At 57.2% G+C, this 18,943-nt stretch overlaps 2 protein-coding genes across 3 annotated transcripts; one reads left to right on the top strand and one right to left on the bottom strand.

The window, feature by feature from the left end:
- Positions 1 to 685: 685 nt before the first annotated feature.
- Positions 686 to 8,314, bottom strand: DBNDD2 (dysbindin domain containing 2). Of its 2 annotated transcripts, none has more exons than XM_066198643.1 (4): positions 8,100 to 8,314; positions 2,636 to 2,791; positions 2,056 to 2,199; positions 686 to 1,276 (listed from the first exon to the last, which is right to left on the bottom strand). In XM_066198643.1, exons 1-4 carry the CDS (start codon positions 8,278 to 8,280, stop codon positions 1,068 to 1,070), a joined length of 690 nt encoding a protein of 229 aa, XP_066054740.1. In that variant the 5' UTR covers positions 8,281 to 8,314; the 3' UTR covers positions 686 to 1,067. The 2 variants fall into 2 exon arrangements, with proteins under 2 accessions (XP_066054740.1, XP_066054741.1); XM_066198644.1 differs by lacking the exon at positions 8,100 to 8,314 and adding an exon at positions 7,517 to 7,648.
- Positions 8,315 to 11,798: 3,484 nt separating this feature from the next.
- Positions 11,799 to 17,552, top strand: LOC136298194 (neuritin-like). The gene is made up of 3 exons (XM_066198759.1): positions 11,799 to 11,865; positions 12,288 to 12,435; positions 14,963 to 17,552. Exons 1-3 carry the CDS (start codon positions 11,823 to 11,825, stop codon positions 15,186 to 15,188), a joined length of 417 nt encoding a protein of 138 aa, XP_066054856.1. The 5' UTR covers positions 11,799 to 11,822; the 3' UTR covers positions 15,189 to 17,552.
- Positions 17,553 to 18,943: the final 1,391 nt, after the last annotated feature.

Below are 18,943 nucleotides of genomic sequence, written 5' to 3'. Positions count from 1 at the left end.
TGCACTCAGATACGGAGCACTCTAGCTGGTCCCACAAAGTGTTGGTTGACACAGGAAGGGTGCAGTAATGGCTCAACACCAGCTGGGAAACAGCCAGGATAAGGAGCTTTCCCTGGCTTCTGTTGCTTATCTCCCAGGCTCCTTTCCCCGTGGTGATCACGGCTGTGCTGATGCAGGGGCAGGGACAGCGCTTTCCTGGCCTGCAGCCACTGATGATGGCCAGGGGCCTGTGGCCAGCTTTGTGCCTACCTCCTCTGGCCTGGCCTGCAGGGACCAAGGACAGTGGGCTGTGAAGTGGCCTCATGGTGGTGGTTCCTTCACTCCTGTGGAGCAGCTGCTGGTGTTCTCGGCTCAGCCCATTGCGTGGGAAGTCCCCACGCTGCTCCTGGCTGGTGGTTCCAGGTCACGAGCACCCCAGCCCTGCTTGGGCCAGCTGTGTCTGTGCTGGCTCTCTGCAGAGCCTGAGCTGCTCACCATCGTGCCCTGCTGTACCAACAGCCCTTCTCTGCCCAGGTCTGTGTGCTGTGTGGTCCTGCCCTGGGCACAGGAACCATCCCTGGGCTGTGCAGCAGGAGGCTTCATTTGCTCCTGCATGGCACAGTGAGCACACTGGCTTTGCACTGCAATGCACTCTGAGCCCTCATCCCCCGTGCTGTTTTCTCTCAATGACACACACACCCAGTGCTTGGTTAGACCAGTGTTATTTCTCTCTGTGCTGTCGTTAAGTGCTCGTCTGGACAGAACCTTTGTCAGTAGGGCAGGGGGAACCAGGATCCTAAGGGATGGCTTTCTGGGAATGGTGGGGCTGTGGGATGCTGAGCATGTTGGGGGGTGGAGGGATGAAGCAGGGAGTGTTAGCAGCAAAGCCTGAAGAGTTAATTTTGGGAGCTTACAATACCCCTTCTCCTTTGGCTGCCAGGAGAACACATGGAGGGAGAGGAGGGGAAAACCATCTCTCCCCTCTGGCAGGACAGCAGTCCAGGACGGGGTTTACTGAGCACCAGCAGCTTTCCTTCTGGGCTGGCAAGTCCGTAGGGAGGAGGCTGGGAGCAGGGCAGAGCTGGCTGCTAGCTTCTCAGCACCTGCTCTTTGGCACTGTCCTCCTGCAGGTCCTCCTCATCCGACTGCACCACGGGGGTCTCGGCCCCCTCCTCGCTGGTGTCCAGGCTGTTCAGATCCGTGGAGGCAGAGGACGTGGAGGAAATGCGAGACTTGCTCTCAGCTGCGCTGGGCACTTGCAGCGTGATCTCCTCTGGGCACTGGCTGGCATCTGCCCCTGGAGAAGAGAGCAGTATGAGAATGATAAAGGCTTTTAGAGGTTTATTGTTGCCTAAGCTTCATGGGTGGCCCCTCCAAGACTCACTCCTCAGTGGGCTGTGCATTCCTGACTGCTCCCCGTGTGGCTGCTGCAGCCGTTCCCCACCTCACGCCCCCAGCTTGGCTCAGGGCAGTTGCTGCACATTCCTTCCCCGTTTTTGGCAGTGGAGCCTCTTCCATCTTGCCTGAAACACAGCTCAGAGCCATGCTGTGTGAGGCTGTTGGCTGCAGCAGGCGAGGACACTTTTGCTTTCACCTCCCTACAGTGTGTGAGTGGGGAGGAATGTGCTGGCACCCCATGCTTTCCCTGCAGACCCCAGTCCAGCTCCCTGGAGTCTGGCTGGGAGGTGGAGAGGTTCTGTAGCCTTCCTGCTCAGCACAATGAGCTCGACACCATAGTGGGGGCCTTGGGAGTTGTGACAAGGCACTGGCTGCTCCAGAGAAGCTTTGGGAAAAGGGAATTTGACTCACAGACTCTGGAAGGTGCCTGGGTTCTTCAGTCTTCTGCAGCACAAGGTATTTACAGGGGTCTGTATGTCTGGGCTGAGGAGGTGGATACTGATTTGGAACAGCCCAGTATGAGGTTCCTCCAGCTTCACATATCCAGCACCAATGTCTGCCTTTGGGTGGGTATGGATCTGCCTACAGGGTGGCTGGGGCTGAGGAATGAGTCAATGTGGGCACTGGGGGCAGGAAGGGCTTCCAGACTGGCCCACAAAGGTTTGGGACTGCACATACCTGGCAGAGACCCAGCAACGCTGCTCTCCTCGGTCCCACAGCCCAGAAATACATCCACAGTGTCCTGGTCTGACAGGTCCAGCACATCCATCTGCTCCAGCATGTCCACATTCACCTCCATGGAGGAAATGCTGCCTAAGGGGGCTGCAGAGACAGAGGCCAGCAAAAAGGTGAGTGATAGTGCCAGGCAAAAGGCACCATCAGCTCTGTGCAGGCAGGATCCTGAGGTGGGAGACCAGCCTTGCCACAGGGAACTGGATTCTACTTGCTGGTAAGAGCTCCCAGGAAAATCGTGGGTTTTTTAAAACATCCCTCTGGAAGCCCCTGCTGTGTGACTGCAGTCCTTCTCGCTGCCCCAAAATGCAGCCTGCCCAAAGCCAGACGCTACAGGGCACCAGCCTGGGTACCCATGTGCCTTCAGTTAAGGGATGTGAGTACACCCACACACAGCCAGTGTGGTCCCATCTTGGTTCAGGCCATGCATGTCCTGTTTAGACTGGGGATGTCCCACCAATCTCCAACCCCTGTGTCACTGTCCCCTGGAACGCCCCCAGCCCCTGCTGGTGCCCACAGCACATACGTCTCCGGTGCTCTATCTGCAGGTGGGACATTGGGAAGAAGAAATCCACGTCATGCTGGAAAACCTCCTCAAAGAACCTCTGCCGGTCCCGTAGTTTCATCTGCTGCTGCTGCATCTGCTCTGCATCCAGGTTCCTCTGGGCCTGCTCCATGTCAGCTGGGGAGGAAAGGTGAGGACAGGTGGACCAGGCAGGGCTGTCTGAGCCCTTCTGCCTGTCCCAGCTCACACTGCATGGCTGTGCTGGATGCTTGGTGGTTCCCTTCTGCTCTGCTTTACCAGCACACATTGGTTTAGTCACCGTGGATAGATGTTACACACCAGAACAGCAGCGTCACCAGCACTTGCCGTGCTGGAGCCTCAGATCCCTCCCCTGAGGTGCAGGGCAGCCAGGAATGGGGAGCTCATACACTGTGCTCACCACTGCTGAAGGGAATTATCTATCAAGGGGGAAAGGGAGCTGGTGTGAGATCAGCCGTGCTTTGCACACGTTCAAGTTTCAGTTTCCCTGCTACCAACCAGAGGGCTGGCTGAGAATGCTAACGAGCAGGGGAGCTCCCAGGGTCAAGAGCTGGTCTTAGTGCTTCAGGCTTTCTGGACTGAAATATGTATAAGGAATAAAAGGCACCAGCAACCCTGTCACCCCTACCCGTGCAGAGCCGTGCCTGTGCACACCCCCGCCACCACCGTCACTCTAAATGCAGCCGCGCCCACGCTCGCAGGCTCCCGCTCACACCCCCGCTCACAGCCAGCTTGGCTTCTGCCTGCACAAACATTTTCATTCCTGTAATTCCTCGCGCAGTTCACTGCCGGTGCCTGTGTCCCCAGCTCACGGGAGGGAGTGATGGGAGCCCTTGGGCTGTTGAAGGAGATTGTTGCTGGATCCCTGGTCTTGGTAACTTCCTTTTGGGCTGGGTACCCAAAATAGCAAGGACCCAAGTGGCACAGAGAGGCTGTGGCTGGTGGCCCAGCTGTTCCCAGGCTGGTGTTTGACCTCAGCCACTCCACATTTCCTTTCTGCTGCACTTGGCCCAACCGGCAGAAGGAAAATGTGATTATTGGAGCAGGCGGTGTAATAACCAAGGAAACCAAACAAACATCCTGTGCTCTGCCTGAGCACAGCCCAAACCCTCTGCTCCTCCAGGCTGGGGAGGAGAGAACAGAGGGAGCAGCATCCCCACCCTGTCTGGCAGGAACAGGGGCAGGGGCAAGGACAGCAGGGGAGCTGCCAGCAGCATGGAGCAGCACAGGAACCATGTAGGAGAAAGGTGGAGAGCCTGGTGAGATGTCATGGAGATCAATGTCACATTTTCCTGAGAGCTCTTCCAGGGCTTGTCTGCATCCCGTTTCTAGGGCATCCTTCAGTGAAACCCCATAATCTGCAGGTGCCTGCCCCGGCGGGCTGGGCTGTGCTGGCAGCACCACGTGGGGATGCACCGTGACTCAGGGCGACTCACCACACACTCTCTGGAAGAGGCTCTGGTCCTCTTCTGGCTGCTCAGCGCCTTCCTGCAATGCCTGGGGCAGCAGTCCAGGCTGCCTGAAGGGGTCTTTGCCTTGCTGTGTCTGACCAAAGCACTGGTGCCTGCTGTGGTGCCGAGGCTCAGTGCAGGGCCCAGATGGTGGTGCCAGTGAACCTTTCCTCCTGGGAAAGCCAACTCACCAGGTGGCTGCAGCCCGGTGCCGCTGGAGCACAGCAAAAACCTCCAGCCTCCCTGTGCTATCTGCAGAACAGAATGGAGCCAAGAACAAGGAGGGGGTGATCAAGGCACCAATTATGGAGCTGTCTCCCTTTGGCAGCTGGCTGTCCCAGGCAGAGCTGTGCTCCCCAGGCCAGCTGTGCTGAATCCATGGCAAACTGCCGCAGTTCACCACACCGAGGAGAGTCCATCGGGCTCCAGCTGTAAGGAGGCTGGGCTCAGGGCAGAGGCTGTGCTGGCTCTGGGATTCAGGGTGACAGACCAGCTTTCCACGGTAGGTCTTGCCAAAGGGACCTTAGTGTGAGGTAAGGTAAATCATTCTGCAGTGCAAATACGAAATAAACCAAAATGCTCTTGAGTGCTGTCCTGAGTGCCATGAATGTGGCTGATCTGGGCTGTTAATGCTCTCTCCAGCACGTGACCGATACTCGGAGTAAGTGTCCTTGGGGAGAGTGATGACGGCTGCTGGTGGCGGCATTCCTGTGGGCGCCAGGGTTTCTCTTGAGGGAGAAATTAGCAGGACCTGTTTATGAACTTGTTTTCGAGCTCTGGTCGGGGAGCTGGGCACGAGCACTGAGATCCCATTATGTAAGGAACGCCGGCAGCGGGAGACAGCAGCTGGGGCTGTGCTTGGCCCTGCCTGACCCGTGACCGCGGTGAGAGTCGGGGATGGAGCCTTCCCCCCTCGCAGGGCTCTTCCGGGCCCAGGGGGAGCGAACAGCCCTGCCAGTGTGGCTGCCCCTCGGCCACCCTCGCCGGGGAAATAAAGGAGCGCGGCGTTCCCTGCCGCGGCCCTTCCCCATGTGACGGCCGGTCACACTCCGTGGCTGTCAGGCGCGGGGATTGTCTCATCCGGCTGGCATGTTCCCACCGCGGGACACGTTCGTACACACAATGCGGCCCCTGTGCACCGTGGGGGATCTGTCGGTACCTGCTGGTGGCCTGGCTTTTATTACTATTGTCATGGTTATTACTCCAGCCCGCTCAGCCAAGGGGCTGGAGGGTGATCAGCATTCAGAGCCAGGCTCTGCCCCGCTGGCTGAACCGCCCAGCGCGGCTGCGGCGGCTCCGAGCGCCCCGCTGCCTTCAGATCCTTCCGGCTCTCACGGCTTGTTCGCCAGCGCAGTTTGGAGAGGAACTGGGGCCAAACACTGGGCCAGAGTTTGGGCGGGCAGGACAGGGCAGGATCCCCAGCAGGAAGGGCAGGCAGGGATTTCCTTGTCACCTGCTGCTAGGCGGATGGCCACAGGGTGGGCTGTGGGCGAGGACGATGGCCCCAGCGGTCCCTCTGCCCTGCCAGGGCACACCGAGCAGCCAGCACCCCTCACGTTGTGTGGGCTTTGTGGCCACGCTGTGGTGGGGAAAGACGTGGGAGAGTTGGCTGAGGCAAGGCTCTGTCAGCTCTCCCACCCACACCTTCACCAAAGCAGGCTTGGGAGAGGAGCCACTCCTGCGATGCAGTTTGGATGGGGCAGGGACCAGACGGGGCTGGAGGGTGCTGGGTGCACCAGCTCGGGGTGTACTCGGACCCAGCTGCCCTTCCACTGGGAAGGAATGAGCTTTTCTTCCCTCGTGGCCAACAGGATCCCGGCACACCCCCCTCTGTGCCGGTAAATAGGAGGGGTGTGTTTGGGTTGGGAGAAGGATTGTTACTGAAGGCACGAGGCCAAGAGAGGATGGGAATGGCCTTTTCTGGAGGCCACAGCTCTGCAATATCTTGCCGAGATTTCGAGGGTTTTAAAGAAGGTCCTGAAAAATAATATGGACTGTGGAAAGAAGCAGCAGCTGCTGGGGAGGTGAGCAGAGTTTAACCAAGCATGGGTCAGTTCTCTGATGAATGAAAGGGCTGGAGTAAGATGGCTTTTGCCCTTCTCCCTGAGCCTTCCTGGAGCCCAAACCCCTGACTCTGCTCCTCCAGAGAAGCCCAGTATGGCCCACTGCTCCCAACTTGCCAGAATGCACCTTCCCCCCAGCGCCTCCCCCCCCAGGTCTGTGAGGAGATGGGTGGGGGGCAATGCAGCTCCTCAGCTGCCACGGCATCTTCTGGGAGGCTGTGCAGAGATGGCAATCCTTTCCCTGTCACCCTGCCCCAGCACAACCCCTGCGGAACAAGGATAACCCCGAGGGCTCTCAGCTCCTTCAGCGTTGGGAGAAGGGGCTGATGAGAAGAGCTGGGAATGCCCCAGAGAATCACGCAGGGTCAGGCCATGCAGAGGTGGGATGCTCAGACGCCGGCTGCCTGAGTGTTAATGCCCTGAACAGTTCTCCATCGGCACGTCTGACCTCGTGTTGCAGCACAGCAAAAAATAACCCTAGTCCTGATGAGAGGAAATGCACCAGGCGAGTGCGAGGGAGGCAGTGGTTTTGGCAGGGCTGCTTGCTGGGAAAAGCGGGGGGGGGGGAGGGGGGGGGATGGAGAGAGAGGACATGGCACCTCGTAACCCCTGTGTGTGCCGTGGTTTCATCGCCTGCACTCCTCCGAGCGATCTCCAAATCCCCTGCGTCTCAGCACTAAAAATATCCTTCCCTGCCGCCCGGAGCTCTTCCCCGGCAGAGGCTGTGTCATAAGACCCTGCTATTTGCGGGGCCCTGCTTCCTTTCATGCGAGGAGAAGCATGAGAACGGGGCAGCGCGGTGCCCGAGGCACGGCGGGCACGACCCGGGCACGGTGCCTGGCAGCCTGCTCCTCTACAAGCCCCTCTCCCCCGGCTGCCGCTCGCCCCGCCGCTCGCCACTGAGTTTGCTCTGCTCAGCATCCTCAGCCCTGCGGGTACGGGGGGATCCGCTCCTTCCGGGAGCCACGGGGTTCTGGGGGCTGCCGATACCACTCCAAAACAAGCCCGTGACCCAACAGGTTCCCGAGATCTGCCACTTCCCAAGCAGGTGTTCCTCAAATGCCCCCGCGCCCCGAGCATCCCCGTCCCAGGCACGGAGCTCCCCGGGCAGTCCCTGCCCTGAAGGAGCCGGGCAGCGCGGCCGGCAGCAGGTTGGTGCGGCGAGCGGCTCGGGGGCGGTAGGGGCTGGAGGCTCCGGGGGCGGCAGGTGAGGCACAGCCGCTTTGCCAGGGGCATCAGGTGGGCGCTGCGGGGAGGATGGAGGGGATGTGGCACCCGAGCCCTGCCCGCCCGCCCGGTGCGGTGCCCCGCTCCCATCCCGCCCAGCCCACCCCGCGGCCGGCACTTACCGGGCAGCCGCCGGCTGCGGCTCTGCGCCCCTGGCCCCGACATGCGGCTGCTGCGGCCGGGCCGGGCCGGGCCGGGCGGGGGGACGGGGCTCAGTGCGGGCCCCCCCCGCCGCCGCCGCTCTCCCAAGGCGCGCTGCGGGGCGGCGCTCGGCGCGGCACGGGGCGGGCCCGGCGCGCCCATCACCGCGGCACCGCGGCCGCGCCTCCCGCCCGCCGCCCCGCCGGGGTCCCGCACCGCCGCTGCCGGGAGTCCTGCGGCGGGGTGGGGGTCTCCGCTCCTCAGGGAGAATCAGAAAGTCCCCGTGAAGGGTCCCTGGCTCCATGGAGAGCAGAGTCTCCGTGCGCGGTGCCCGGTCCTCTGCCTTGCCGGGACACACAGAGTGTCCCCATGCAGGGTTCCTGGCCCCGAAGGGTCCCTGCAGAGGGTCCGGCCCCAGCACAGCCGCCCCAGGCAGAGATCCGTGCCCGCAGCCGTGGGCGGCAGGTGCCCTGCTCCGGCAAGAGCTGTGCCCCGCGTGGCAGGAGCTGGGCAGGGGGAGGTGGGGGGAGGCAGGGGCTCTGCCTGGGCAGGGAGGACAGTTACCATTCGTGCTTGCTTTTTCTTTGCTTATCTTCTCAAAATGCCCAGCTGGCGCATTCTCGCGGGAGAGAAGACAGCATGATGTATTGATGGGCCTTCCCCATCTCACTCCTGGCCCTGTGAGACCCTTATCCCCAGCAGACTCCACTCTGGAGTGCTTTCTCCCACGTTCAGCCCTGCACATCAGGGCTGCTCCTTGGCAGAGCCGAGGACTTGGCCGGCGCCTCCTTCCTGTGTCTCAGCAGGGTGAGTCAGTGCCTCGCCGTGCCCAGCGCCAGCTCTGCCCGGAGCCTGGTCACTGCCAAGCCAGAATGGGGGACATCCACTGTGCCCTTTGCTGTGGCTGGAAGGGAGTTTCCAGTGTCGGTGGTGTGTCCCGCCCGTCCCGATCTCAGTGTGTTCCTCTCACTCTCTGCATAACAAAAGATAACTGGGTATTGTTTGTGTCCCAGCTCTATTTTGGCTACTGTTGCTTTGCTGTCCCCCCGATGTCTCCTGGGACCCCCCCTGCTGCCGAAAACCGGCTTTGTGCTGGGTACCCGGAGCCTGCACCCTGGCCCTATCCATAAGCACTCCCAATCCTTCCTGCCTGATGTTTGCACGTAGTGTGGGATGCCAGCACTGCGGTTTGGAGGGACCAGGCTGGTGTAGCACGAGTCGGGGTTTACGGTCTCTGAGCAGCTTCATGACCAAATCTCTGCGGGGCACCTGCCGGCGCTGGCTTGTTCACAGATCCGAGTGGCCTCCGGGCAGCATCAGCCTTTCGGCACCGTCCCTACCGCCCCCCTGCCCTGCCCTGGCCGGCCCTGCCAGCGGAGGGCCGAGGAGGCAGGGCCGGGGAATTAGCTCAGGTCTCTGCTATGTGACACGTCTGTGTCTTTTGGCACCAGCCGCTGCTGCGAGGCGTGGAGGCTGTTTGTGCGCACACGGGTTTCCGGAGCACCCCGAGGTCCCCAGAGCTCAGTGCATCCCGAATCCCCGCTGCGGGGACGGCACATGTGGGTGCTGCCCGTGCAGAGTGACACGTACCCAGGCCCCTCGCTGTCGTGGCCCCTTCATCCTGCCTTGCCGGGGGAGCGTTGGAAAAGCACTGATATCATCGGCACCGAGCCTGACTCATCCTGGCTCTTCAGCACAAGCCGTGCCGCTCAGCGGGGCACACATTTTATTCCAATTAAACCATTGCAGGCAAGTCAGCTCTGCATAATGATTTTTTTTTTTTTTTAAACTCGCACCAAAGCGTGCTTGCCCCGGGCCAAAAGGTGAGAGGGGACAGAAGTGACGCTGGAGTCAGTGGAGAGTCTCCACTTCTGGTACGGAGCCCTTAGCGTAAGTCTTGCCAGAAACCTGCAGGGTCTGTGTCGGCTGCCGCAGCATCTCTGCCTCCCTTGTGCCTCCAGAGCAGGCTCACAGCGCTGTCTTGTGTCAACAGCCCTCGCCCTGACCGCAAATGCCCAGGTCACGAGCCCAGATGGGAATGTCACCTCTTCTCTCCACGACACGGAGTCCAGCTCCTGCCAAAAGACCCCAGGGGGGGCAGCATCAAAGTGCCCCTGTCAGTGTGAGAAAATGTGAGGTGACTTGTTCCTCCTGCCCTTCCTGCTCAGGTTTTTCCCGTTTATTAAAGGTTTGGGAGGTGAGTCAGTGAGCTGCGGGGTGAGGATGGAACTGGGGAGGAATCAGCAGCTAAGGGAAAGGCAAACCATTTCCAGGCACAGGTGAATCACTTGTTGGTGTAAATGCGTCTTATTCTCTGGGAGGTGTGTGTGGATGGGGCTGGGAGTGAGCTGCATCTTGACTCCATCAGAAAATTGTGGAGTCAAGAGAAAAAAAAACAAAACAAGGCAAGGCTGCTTTTCCAGTAAATGAGGCGATACACTGCAAAGGAGCAGCCTGCAGCCGGCAAAGCTCCAGCAACCCGTGGTCCTGTGGCTCCCTTAAAAGGGGCGATTTTAGCCTGGGACAGCGGGGAGACAGAAAAGCCATAAACACCCTCAAAGGAATGTGGCTGCCGAGAAACGAGAGTCTCCGCAGGCGAGGCGAGGTGGGGGGAGCCTGGATGGGGTTTGCAGCACCACTCCATGCCTGGAGCCAGCCGGTTCCTTGGCCATGCCCTGTCCCGAGGGAAGAACCCCTGTCCCAGTGCTAACAGTCCCTGTTTGGTGCTGAGGGAGGCTCCTGCCAACCCCCGGGGGTGTCATGTCCCCATGTCCTTGGCCCCCACATCATACCGACGTCCCTGCTTGCCAGCTGCTGGCACGAGAGCAGGTAGAACTGGGAGGTTGTGTGTGGGCAGCAGGAGACCAGCCTTGGCCAAAGAAGGAGCAGGCAGGGCTGGTAGAGGGTACCTGTCCCAGAGGAATTTCTCCTTGATCATATCTCACTTCTTTACAGGCAGCTGAGCTGTTCTACACAGACTTTGCTCTTAGTGCCATGGAGCAGCCCTGTGTCCTGGGACATCCTGCAGGTTTTTGGGAAGAGCCCTTGGGGCTAGCTTGTCCCTGCAGGTAGCTGTGGCCATGTGGTGACACCTCTGGGCTAGGCTGTCCCCTGCATGTCCCAGGCTGGTGTGAAATGGAACGTGCATCACTAGCCTGACTGAAATGACCTTGCTGCTTGCTTTTCTTCCAGGACTGATGAAGATGCAGCACATGGCACTCATCTGTAAATAAATGTTGTAGTTTGTTGTTTTTGTTGATCTTTTGTTAAGAAATAGTCTTTGGTTTTCACACCCCATCTCTTTGGGTAATGCAGTGTTTGCAGAGTTGTGGTTTCCAATTGCTCTGGGTTCCTGGGGCTGGAGGTGTCTGGGTGTGGTGGCACAGCTGCCCTGGGGATGAGGGTACCTGTGCACAGAGGAGTCCCACTTATGAAGGTCCTGGTACTTGTCATGTTCATGTGCTGATGCAACAGTGTCCCCAAGAGCAAAGCTGTCACCAGCAACAAGAGGGGTCTGACATGGCCAGCTTCCACAGCAATGCCACCAAAGCAGGCAGGAAACTTTCTGTTCCCCTTCCTGCTGCATCCAAAGGGATTCCTGGAGTGAGAGCTGGGATCAGGCCACAGACCTGCAAAATCCCAGTTGATGCCACAAAGGCCATGCAGCCTTGGGAATTGCTGGAGCCAGGGTCTGGGCAGAAGGTTTTGGAGCTGTAGGTGTTGATGGTTAAGGCTTTGACTCTTCAGACGCTCTGGGCTTTGCTTTCCACCCTTCATTGTGCTCTCTTGTGTAGTTCAAAAGACTCAAGCCGGGCGAAGTGATCCTCGCCCTGCCCGGAATCCTGCTGCTGGCAGCGGGCACTGTCCCATGTCCCCGACTCGTGTCACGCCTGGAGTGGGCAGCAGAGGCTGTGGTGGGCAGGGGGTGGGGGCCTTTGGGGTGGTACCGGGGCGCCGTGGGCGTTGGTGCCTGGAGGTGGATGCAGAGTGTGGGCAGCGGTGGGTGCTGGCGGGGAGTCCCGGCGAGATGCGATGCGGAGAGCTGCAGGGCTGCGGCGTCCCGGGGCTGCGGGCTGAGGGGCCGGGGGTGCTCCTGGGCGCTCCTTAGCCTCGGCCCAGCCCCTTCCTTAATTAGCCGCGGCCGAAGCCGCTCATTAGCGGCGACTGGGGACGGGTGCCCTCCCCGCGGAGGCGGGAGGGAGGGGAGCGCTGGCGGCCCCGGTAGTGCGGGCACCGGCACCGGCACCGGCAGCGAGAGTCGGGCTGGAGCCCGAGCCCGGCGGAGGGATGGGGCAGCGGCGGGGCCCGGCCGTGCTGCTCCTCGCCCTGGGTGAGGGGATGCCCGGGCGGGGGTCGGGGCGGAGGGACCGGGCGGTGTCTGGGGTGTCTGTGGGGAGGGGGCGATGCGATGGGGTGTCCCTTTCTTCCCTCCCTCTCTCCCTTCGTCCGGGCAGGGTCCGCGCGGCTCCCCCCGGCGGGTCCCGCTGCTGTACCCCAGCCGGTCACTGTCCCCCGCCCCGGGCCGGGGGTGCCGCTGTCGGGATGGCAGCCCGGGCTGGCTGGGCTCGGGTCGCCCGGTGTCCGCCGGGATCTGGGCAAACCCCGACCACGCCGGGCACAGCCGGGGGGCGGCGGGGGATCGAGGCTGTCCCTGCATGGAAGGGGTCGCACGCCGAGCCGGGACACCGCGGGGCGGAGGTGCGCTCTGTCCCCAGAGGTGCCGGTGCTCACTTCGGCCCCCGGTGCTGGCAGGGCACCTGGCCGGGCTGCTGGCAGCGGGACCCGCCTGCGCCGACGCTTACCGGGGCCTCTCGGACTGCGTCCTCAAGCTGGGGGACAGCATGGCCACGTACGAGGAGGAGGAGGGCATCGAGCTGCAGGGGCTGCGCCGAGTCTGCAGGTGAGTACGGTGCACGGCCAGCCTGGCTTTTGGCATTGCCCCTCTGAAGTCTCCTGCCCTCCTGAGTCCCGTCGTGCCTGCACACACACATGTGCTCCACACCTCACTCCGGTGTCAGATAGACCCAGTGAACTTTTTTCTGTCCGTCCATCCATCCACCTCCTGCCTGTCTCCCACCGGAGTTTGTATCCCTGGTCCTTGGCAGTAGCTTCAGCCCCCAACAGTGGTCCCATCAAACCCTGCATGCCTGCAGCCAGGAGGAGCAGGGCTGGAGGGACCTGACCTGCTCTGCACCCCAGGAAAATCGCCCCTGGAGCCCAGGTTTCAGGCGGTGCTCTGCCCCAGTGCTGCCGGGAGCAGCCTGCACCGGACACCACTGCTGCCCAAAACAAGCTTTCTCCCTCCCTGTCTAGACCCTTCATCCTTCAGGCTTGGATTTGTCCCGGCCCTGGTCTGCCCGAGTTTGTAGTGATGCCCTGAGATGACGATATTGGGAAGATGTTAACTTTAACAGAACTGAAGAAGAACTGGGTAATGAGGGATGGTGTTGGGCAGGTTTGGGAAAAGGTCCGCTTAAATAGCAGATGAGCAGAAGCAGCAAGGTGGATGTAAAATGTTTGCAGAGCTAAATGGAGGCAGCTTTGCATCTCCAGAACGAGCTGTGGGGAGTGAACAGGAGTTACAAGGTAATGCAGACAGCAGTGAAGGGAAAACCCACGTACCTGGGGGCGGTGGAAACCTGGCAGAGCAAGGGGGAGGGCTGAGTGCCCTGGGGTCATTCTTTCTGAGCTGCTGGAAACCACCCTGCAGGCTGTGACCTGCTCTGTATTCCCCGTTCTCCAGGAGACAGCCTGGATCAGGATGAACAGCCTCTCTGGGGCCTGCCTGTGGGTGGGCTGAAATGAGAACTGCTCTGGTTTGGACAGATTTGATATTTTTTGGGTTGTTTGGGGGTTTTTTAAAGGAGGCTTCTTGGTCTTAGAAAACACCCAAGAAGTCAGCCCAGCCCATGCTGCTGCTGGCTGGAGGAGCGATTCCTTTGCTGAAGCTCATGTGAAACGTGTGAGCTGAGTTTTTCTTACAGCTCAGAGGCACAGGCCATCGCTGGACAGGTCCTGGGATCTTTCCCAGCCAGAAGCTTCCTGCCAGGAAATATTCCTAAATTTTTTGCCTTTGATGCTCAGCCTTATCCACTGCTGTTTGCATTTCTGGTGTCGTGGTCCCCTCTCCTGGAGGGTGGGTGAGGGATGGATAGGGAGCCAGGAGCTGCTGTGGGGGCTGCTGATGTCTCAGCTGGGTGTGCAGCGCTGCCCCAGAGCCGGCCGGGCTCACCAGCAGCCTGAGCAGATGGGCTGTGAAGGGTGAATCGCTGGGAATTGCCATCCCAGCTGAAAGCAGATCCAGGCAGGAGCTGCCATTCCCCTCCACCTTCCCCGAGCTTATTTTGCCTGGAGACATGGGTCAGGTTTAACTCTTACCTGTCAGAGCTGCCTGCTGCAGCTGCAGATCGGGAGCGAGCACCGGAGGTTGCCAGGGTTGGCACCAGCTTTTCTCATTATCTGGGGACGTTTATTCTGCCACAGTGACTCAGTTTAATGAACTCCCTCACAGCTGGCGTTCTGACGTAAGCCCCGGCTCCAAGCAAGCAGAGTGCTCAGGTTTGCCTGTCTGCACAAAGTGTCATCTCCAGCACGGTGCACATGGACAGCACCGTGCTGTCCTTTTCAGGTGCACAGTGTCCCCTCTCAGCCAGCTGGGCTGCATCCCCTTCCTGACGGGTGGCATGTGTGCCTGGTGTGTTGGCAGACACAGGGAAGGTGTCAAGAGCAATTGCTCCTGTCCTCCAGACTCCTGTCTCCCAGCTTGCAGGGAGCCGGGCGTGGTGCCCAGCCCCAGCCCATGTGGGACAGGACAGCAAAGCAACTCCCGCTTTATTCCCGCAGGACCACGGGTTCTTTGCCTGTTTTGTCTTTTCCCTCTGGTACTCCCCAAAAGTCTCTTTCCACTGAGCAGCTTCTACTTGTGAAAGCAATACCCAGCAGACAAATGGAGATGATTCTAATGAGAACACCGTGAATAACTCCTCCTGCCCCTGCCCGTACCTCAGTAAAAGCTGTGACAGCCTGTGGGAGCTCTTGTCCTTCTCCGTGCTTTGTGCTCCCAGTTGCCCTTGACTCTGCTTGGAGAAAGCTTGCAAAAAGTGATGAATGAGATGTGCTGGGTCTTTGTTTGCAGCCTGTGTGAGATACTCAGCTAAACATTTGTTGATGGAAAATAATGGATTTTATTGACTTCCAGAGAAAAGGCGGGGGGGAAAAAGAATAAATAATTTCAGTGTTTTGAGATTTGGAGTTTTAGCCAAGATGCTCTGGTAGATGATGGAGGGGATGAATAGTCTGGGCAACTTGCACAAAACACAAGGGTTGTTGCTGCTCAGAGGGCAGGCTCAGGGCAGCAGGGCTCTGCCTGGCATCCATCAGTGTGGGAGTGCAAAGGGACTGACATTGTGGTGTCTCCATGGCTGCAGGTATTGGGATGAATTCCACACCTGTGCCCTGACAGTGCTCTGGGAGTGCCAGAAGGAAGCAGCAGCTGTCTGGGAGATGCTGAGAAGGGAGTCCAGAAAAACCAAATTTCAAGGCAGCTTGTTTGACCTGTGCAACCCCAGCATGGCCCAAAGCTTTGCCTGGACCCGCATTCCCAACATTTCCATCCTCAGCATCCCCCTCATCATCACTTGGCTGAACTTATAAACTGCAGCTCTGTGAGTATCCCAACAAAAGTGGTGGCAGTGTTGGCGTGGCATCTTTCAGATCTATTTTCCAACCTTTGAGGAACGCACTGTGTGGAGCTCAGAAACTCCCGGCTCCATCCTGCACCTGTGAGACATGGAAGAGCTCGGCAGCATCTACAGGGTGTTGAAATTTCTCTGTAATTTGGAATAACTCCTGTCCCCTTCTGCCTCAAGGCACAGGCACAGATCTGGCTGTTGGGAGATTTGGGAACTTGTAAACACAGGGCACAGGATTCGGGGAGAAATGATTAATTCTGGAAAAAGGATGAATGCTGGACAGTTCTGCACTCTTCTACGGTAACTGGAAGAAAGTCTGTTTACTTTGCTGACTCTTTCCACCAGATGAACTCTCTAGGGTTTTGATTTGGGCACTCAAAAACAAGATGGGTATTTTTCCCACTGCTCCACAAGGTGCAGGGGATGGTGTCTGTCCTGTCACAGGCTGAAGGGAGACCTTACTGCCCTGTACTGGCCTTTTCTCTTTGAGGACGCAGTAAAACCCCTGCTGAACAATAATCACAGTTGCATGACTTCTCTTGCACACATCTGAATTGCCGAGTAACTTCTGTGTTATGTGCAAATCCCTTTTCTAAGGACAGAGGTGAAAAATATTTAGGGGGAGGGGGAGCATCAAGCTAGGAGGACAAAAGGGATATATAGCAACTCTTCTGCTTTAAAGCTTACCCCAAGATACCTGTAAGCAGCTGTGGGTAGAAGTGTGTAATTCCAGAGTATTAAAGCTTGTTGTAGAGCCAACAGCATGGCAGAAGTTATTTGTCCTGGCTCTTGCTCAACAGCACAGTCTCCTCGTCTCCTTTGTGGCTCAGAGTGCGGTCAGTTTTGCAGCTTCAGTACAAGCATGGGAGCATTGGAACAGAGAGATGTTTGCAAATGATTTCTGAGTATGTTGGAGAAACACAACACTATTACTGGTTAGCCTAAGGCAGTCTGTGTTTTAAGGATGCCCGTGGATCTCTGTGCCCTGCCTGGCAGCATGGGGCCATGGGGTGTGTGCTCACAGTGTGAGCAGGGAAACCAGGGCCCTGCTGACTCCACAGATCCCACCAGAGACATTCCAGGCAGTGGGCAAGCTCCTAGAGCAAAGGATCTTTTTCCTGACAGTGGTGTTGGGTCATGCTGCATTTCTCTGGCATTCACGTGTTCTTCCTCTTACCTTCACTATCCCTCAACACACTGCTCCTGCAGCAGCAGCAGGAGAAAATGAAGAAATTGGGGCAAATTCCAAGAAATAAGCCAGGACAGAGCAGCTGGTGTTCAGACAGCACTTCAGTGCATGAGTTATTACTTATGTATTCAGTACTCAGCATCTGGGGCACAAAGCCTTAGGGTGAGTAGTGGAGAAAGGGTAAATCAGAGCACTGTAAAACCTGGAGTGAACCACTCAGGTGCTTCTTTTTTTTCTTCTTACTCCACGCCAACAGCACTGTTTGCTGTTTGATCCTGTTCCCCCTCCCCTGTTACCTCTTGTGGCTGTGGAAAGCTGGAGCAGGGGAGAGTCATGTACAACCAAGACTGGAATATTTTGGCTCCAAATCCTGTACCTGTTCTTTGTTTAGAACAGCTGATTAATGGCTTTAGGAAAAGAAGTAGGCACAGCCTCCTAAAAGCCCACATTCCTTGCCTTCTCTTTGAATTTGGCAATTCCTCTCTTAAAATTTTCTATGTTGAAACAGCTTTGGGGAAAGGTAGGGTGAAAGTATCAGATCTGCACGAAATCTTTCTGCAAAACCATGGATGCAAATGGCTGACTGCCACTGCCACTGTCTCTGAGAAGAGCAGGTCTTGGGACATATCTTCCCTGGAAACAAATCCCTCAACTATTGCACACACAAAAAAACCCAAAAAACCCCCCCAAAAACAAAAAACAAACAAACAAAAAAACCCCACAACAAAACCAAACAACAACAACAACAACAACAACAACAACAACAAAAAACCAAACCAAAAAACCCCCAAACCAACTCAAAGATTCATTAAGAAACAAAGACCATCTGCCACTGTTCTGGTATGGAGCACCAGATTTTTTTTTTTTAAGCCAAAGGTGCTTCTAAATCTGACTGAAAGCATGTGAGAGAAAACTAGGTCTCACAGTATGGGAGTGATGAGTTTCCTCAATCAGTATTTCATTTTTAGCAGAACTTCCTCTATGACTAGGACAATTACATTAGAAGTCCTTAAAAAAATAATAATACACAGATTCACTTCTCCTAGGCAGTCAGCAGCCTTTCAGAAAGATCTCTGATCCTACAGCACACTTCATGCTGATGCAGTACAGCTCCTGGGATGTCCTGCAGCCTCAGTGTCAAAGCCCCATTTGTCAAGGGTTCTTCTCATGGCCTTGCTGTGACTTTCTCACAAATACAAAGCTCCCCAGATTTCATCCCCCCAGGGAAGGTGCTGAAGTGGTTACAGCATCTCTTGTATATTCAAAAAGAAATGGGTTAAGTATTCCTTAGTCCAAAGTCTTCACCTTTGTTCTTGCAGGGGAACAAAGGTGGCAGATCTGTTAATACAGACCCACAGCAGCTCTGGGAGCAGCTGGAAGAACGTGGCTTTGTCTCCTTGCTCTCAAATTCACTGTAATTAATCTTTACTTCCACTTGCCTCAAGAACAGCCCTCAACACAGGAGTTCACACCATGCTTTGGTGTGGTATTAAGCCTTGAAGTAAACCTGTAAACTTTCCCTGTCCCTGCAGGACTGGGATGTTCTTTCTCAAGAATAGCATCAAGAAGCAGCAGAGGACAAAATGGCCCTGAAGGAGTCATAAAACATGACTAACAGCACGCCAGTGCTTGTCACCCCGAGGCAGCACTGCCCTCTGCTCCACGCCCTGATCCAAATCATATCCACACTCCCTGCTCCTTCCTGAGGGAGATACTGGCACCTACTGGAGACCAGCTTATATCCAGGCTGGGGAGACTGGGAGAAAGGCAAATATGCTTGTATGTGAAAAATGAGCAGATCTCGAGAAGGGATGGACTGTCCTGCTGCAGAGGCAGCCTGAGGAGGTGACCTCAGGGTGGCCCTCCAGAGAAACACTTGGGTCAACTCTTCCCTCTGAAAGGCTGCTGCTATTTGAAACTCTGCTTACAGGGGATTTGGTCAGGAAGGGCTCCTGGTCAAATCCCCCCAGATAAAAAGTGCTGGTTACATTTGTTTAGACAGAAATCCTCCTCTGGAGACCTGCTGAGTATGTAAAGCAGCAGGATGTCATCCTGCACCAATTTACAGTGTCTGAGTGTGAGAGCAGGGACTGAAATACAGCTCAGCTCCCCTGTAACAAAAGTCAAAAGTGCAGCTTCAGACAGCCTATCAGTCTCACATCATCCCACCACTTTTCAACAAACTGAATTAGCAAACAATTTATGCAAATTAAAACTTACAAATATTAACATACAAAGGGAAGTTACTGCAGCAAGATGCTGCACAGGAGAAAAATCTGTCTCTGGACCTGGCTTTGCCCTCGTTTGGGACTGCACAACATGGCCATCCCTCAGTGGAAACCAGGCAGGATGTGGAGCTGCTGGCTTGGGCTGTTGGATCTGGAGGAACAACCCAGCTCTGGACCCTCAGCAAGAAGAGGATGTCCCTGCCTGGTGAAGTTTATTTGAAGGGCCTCTAAATATTCAAGAAATAACAGCAGTCTCTTACTTAATATCACCTCTACCAGGCCAGATCTGTTGCTGGACTG

This window comes from Chamaea fasciata, unplaced genomic scaffold (genome assembly GCF_029207755.1).
Source record: "Chamaea fasciata isolate MVZ Bird 193981 ecotype frontalis unplaced genomic scaffold, bChaFas1.0.hap1 SCAF_17, whole genome shotgun sequence".
NCBI classification, from domain to species: Eukaryota; Metazoa; Chordata; class Aves; order Passeriformes; family Sylviidae; genus Chamaea; species Chamaea fasciata.
Note: the sequence above shows the minus strand (reverse complement) of the source record. Positions and strands in the feature narration are given on the sequence as shown.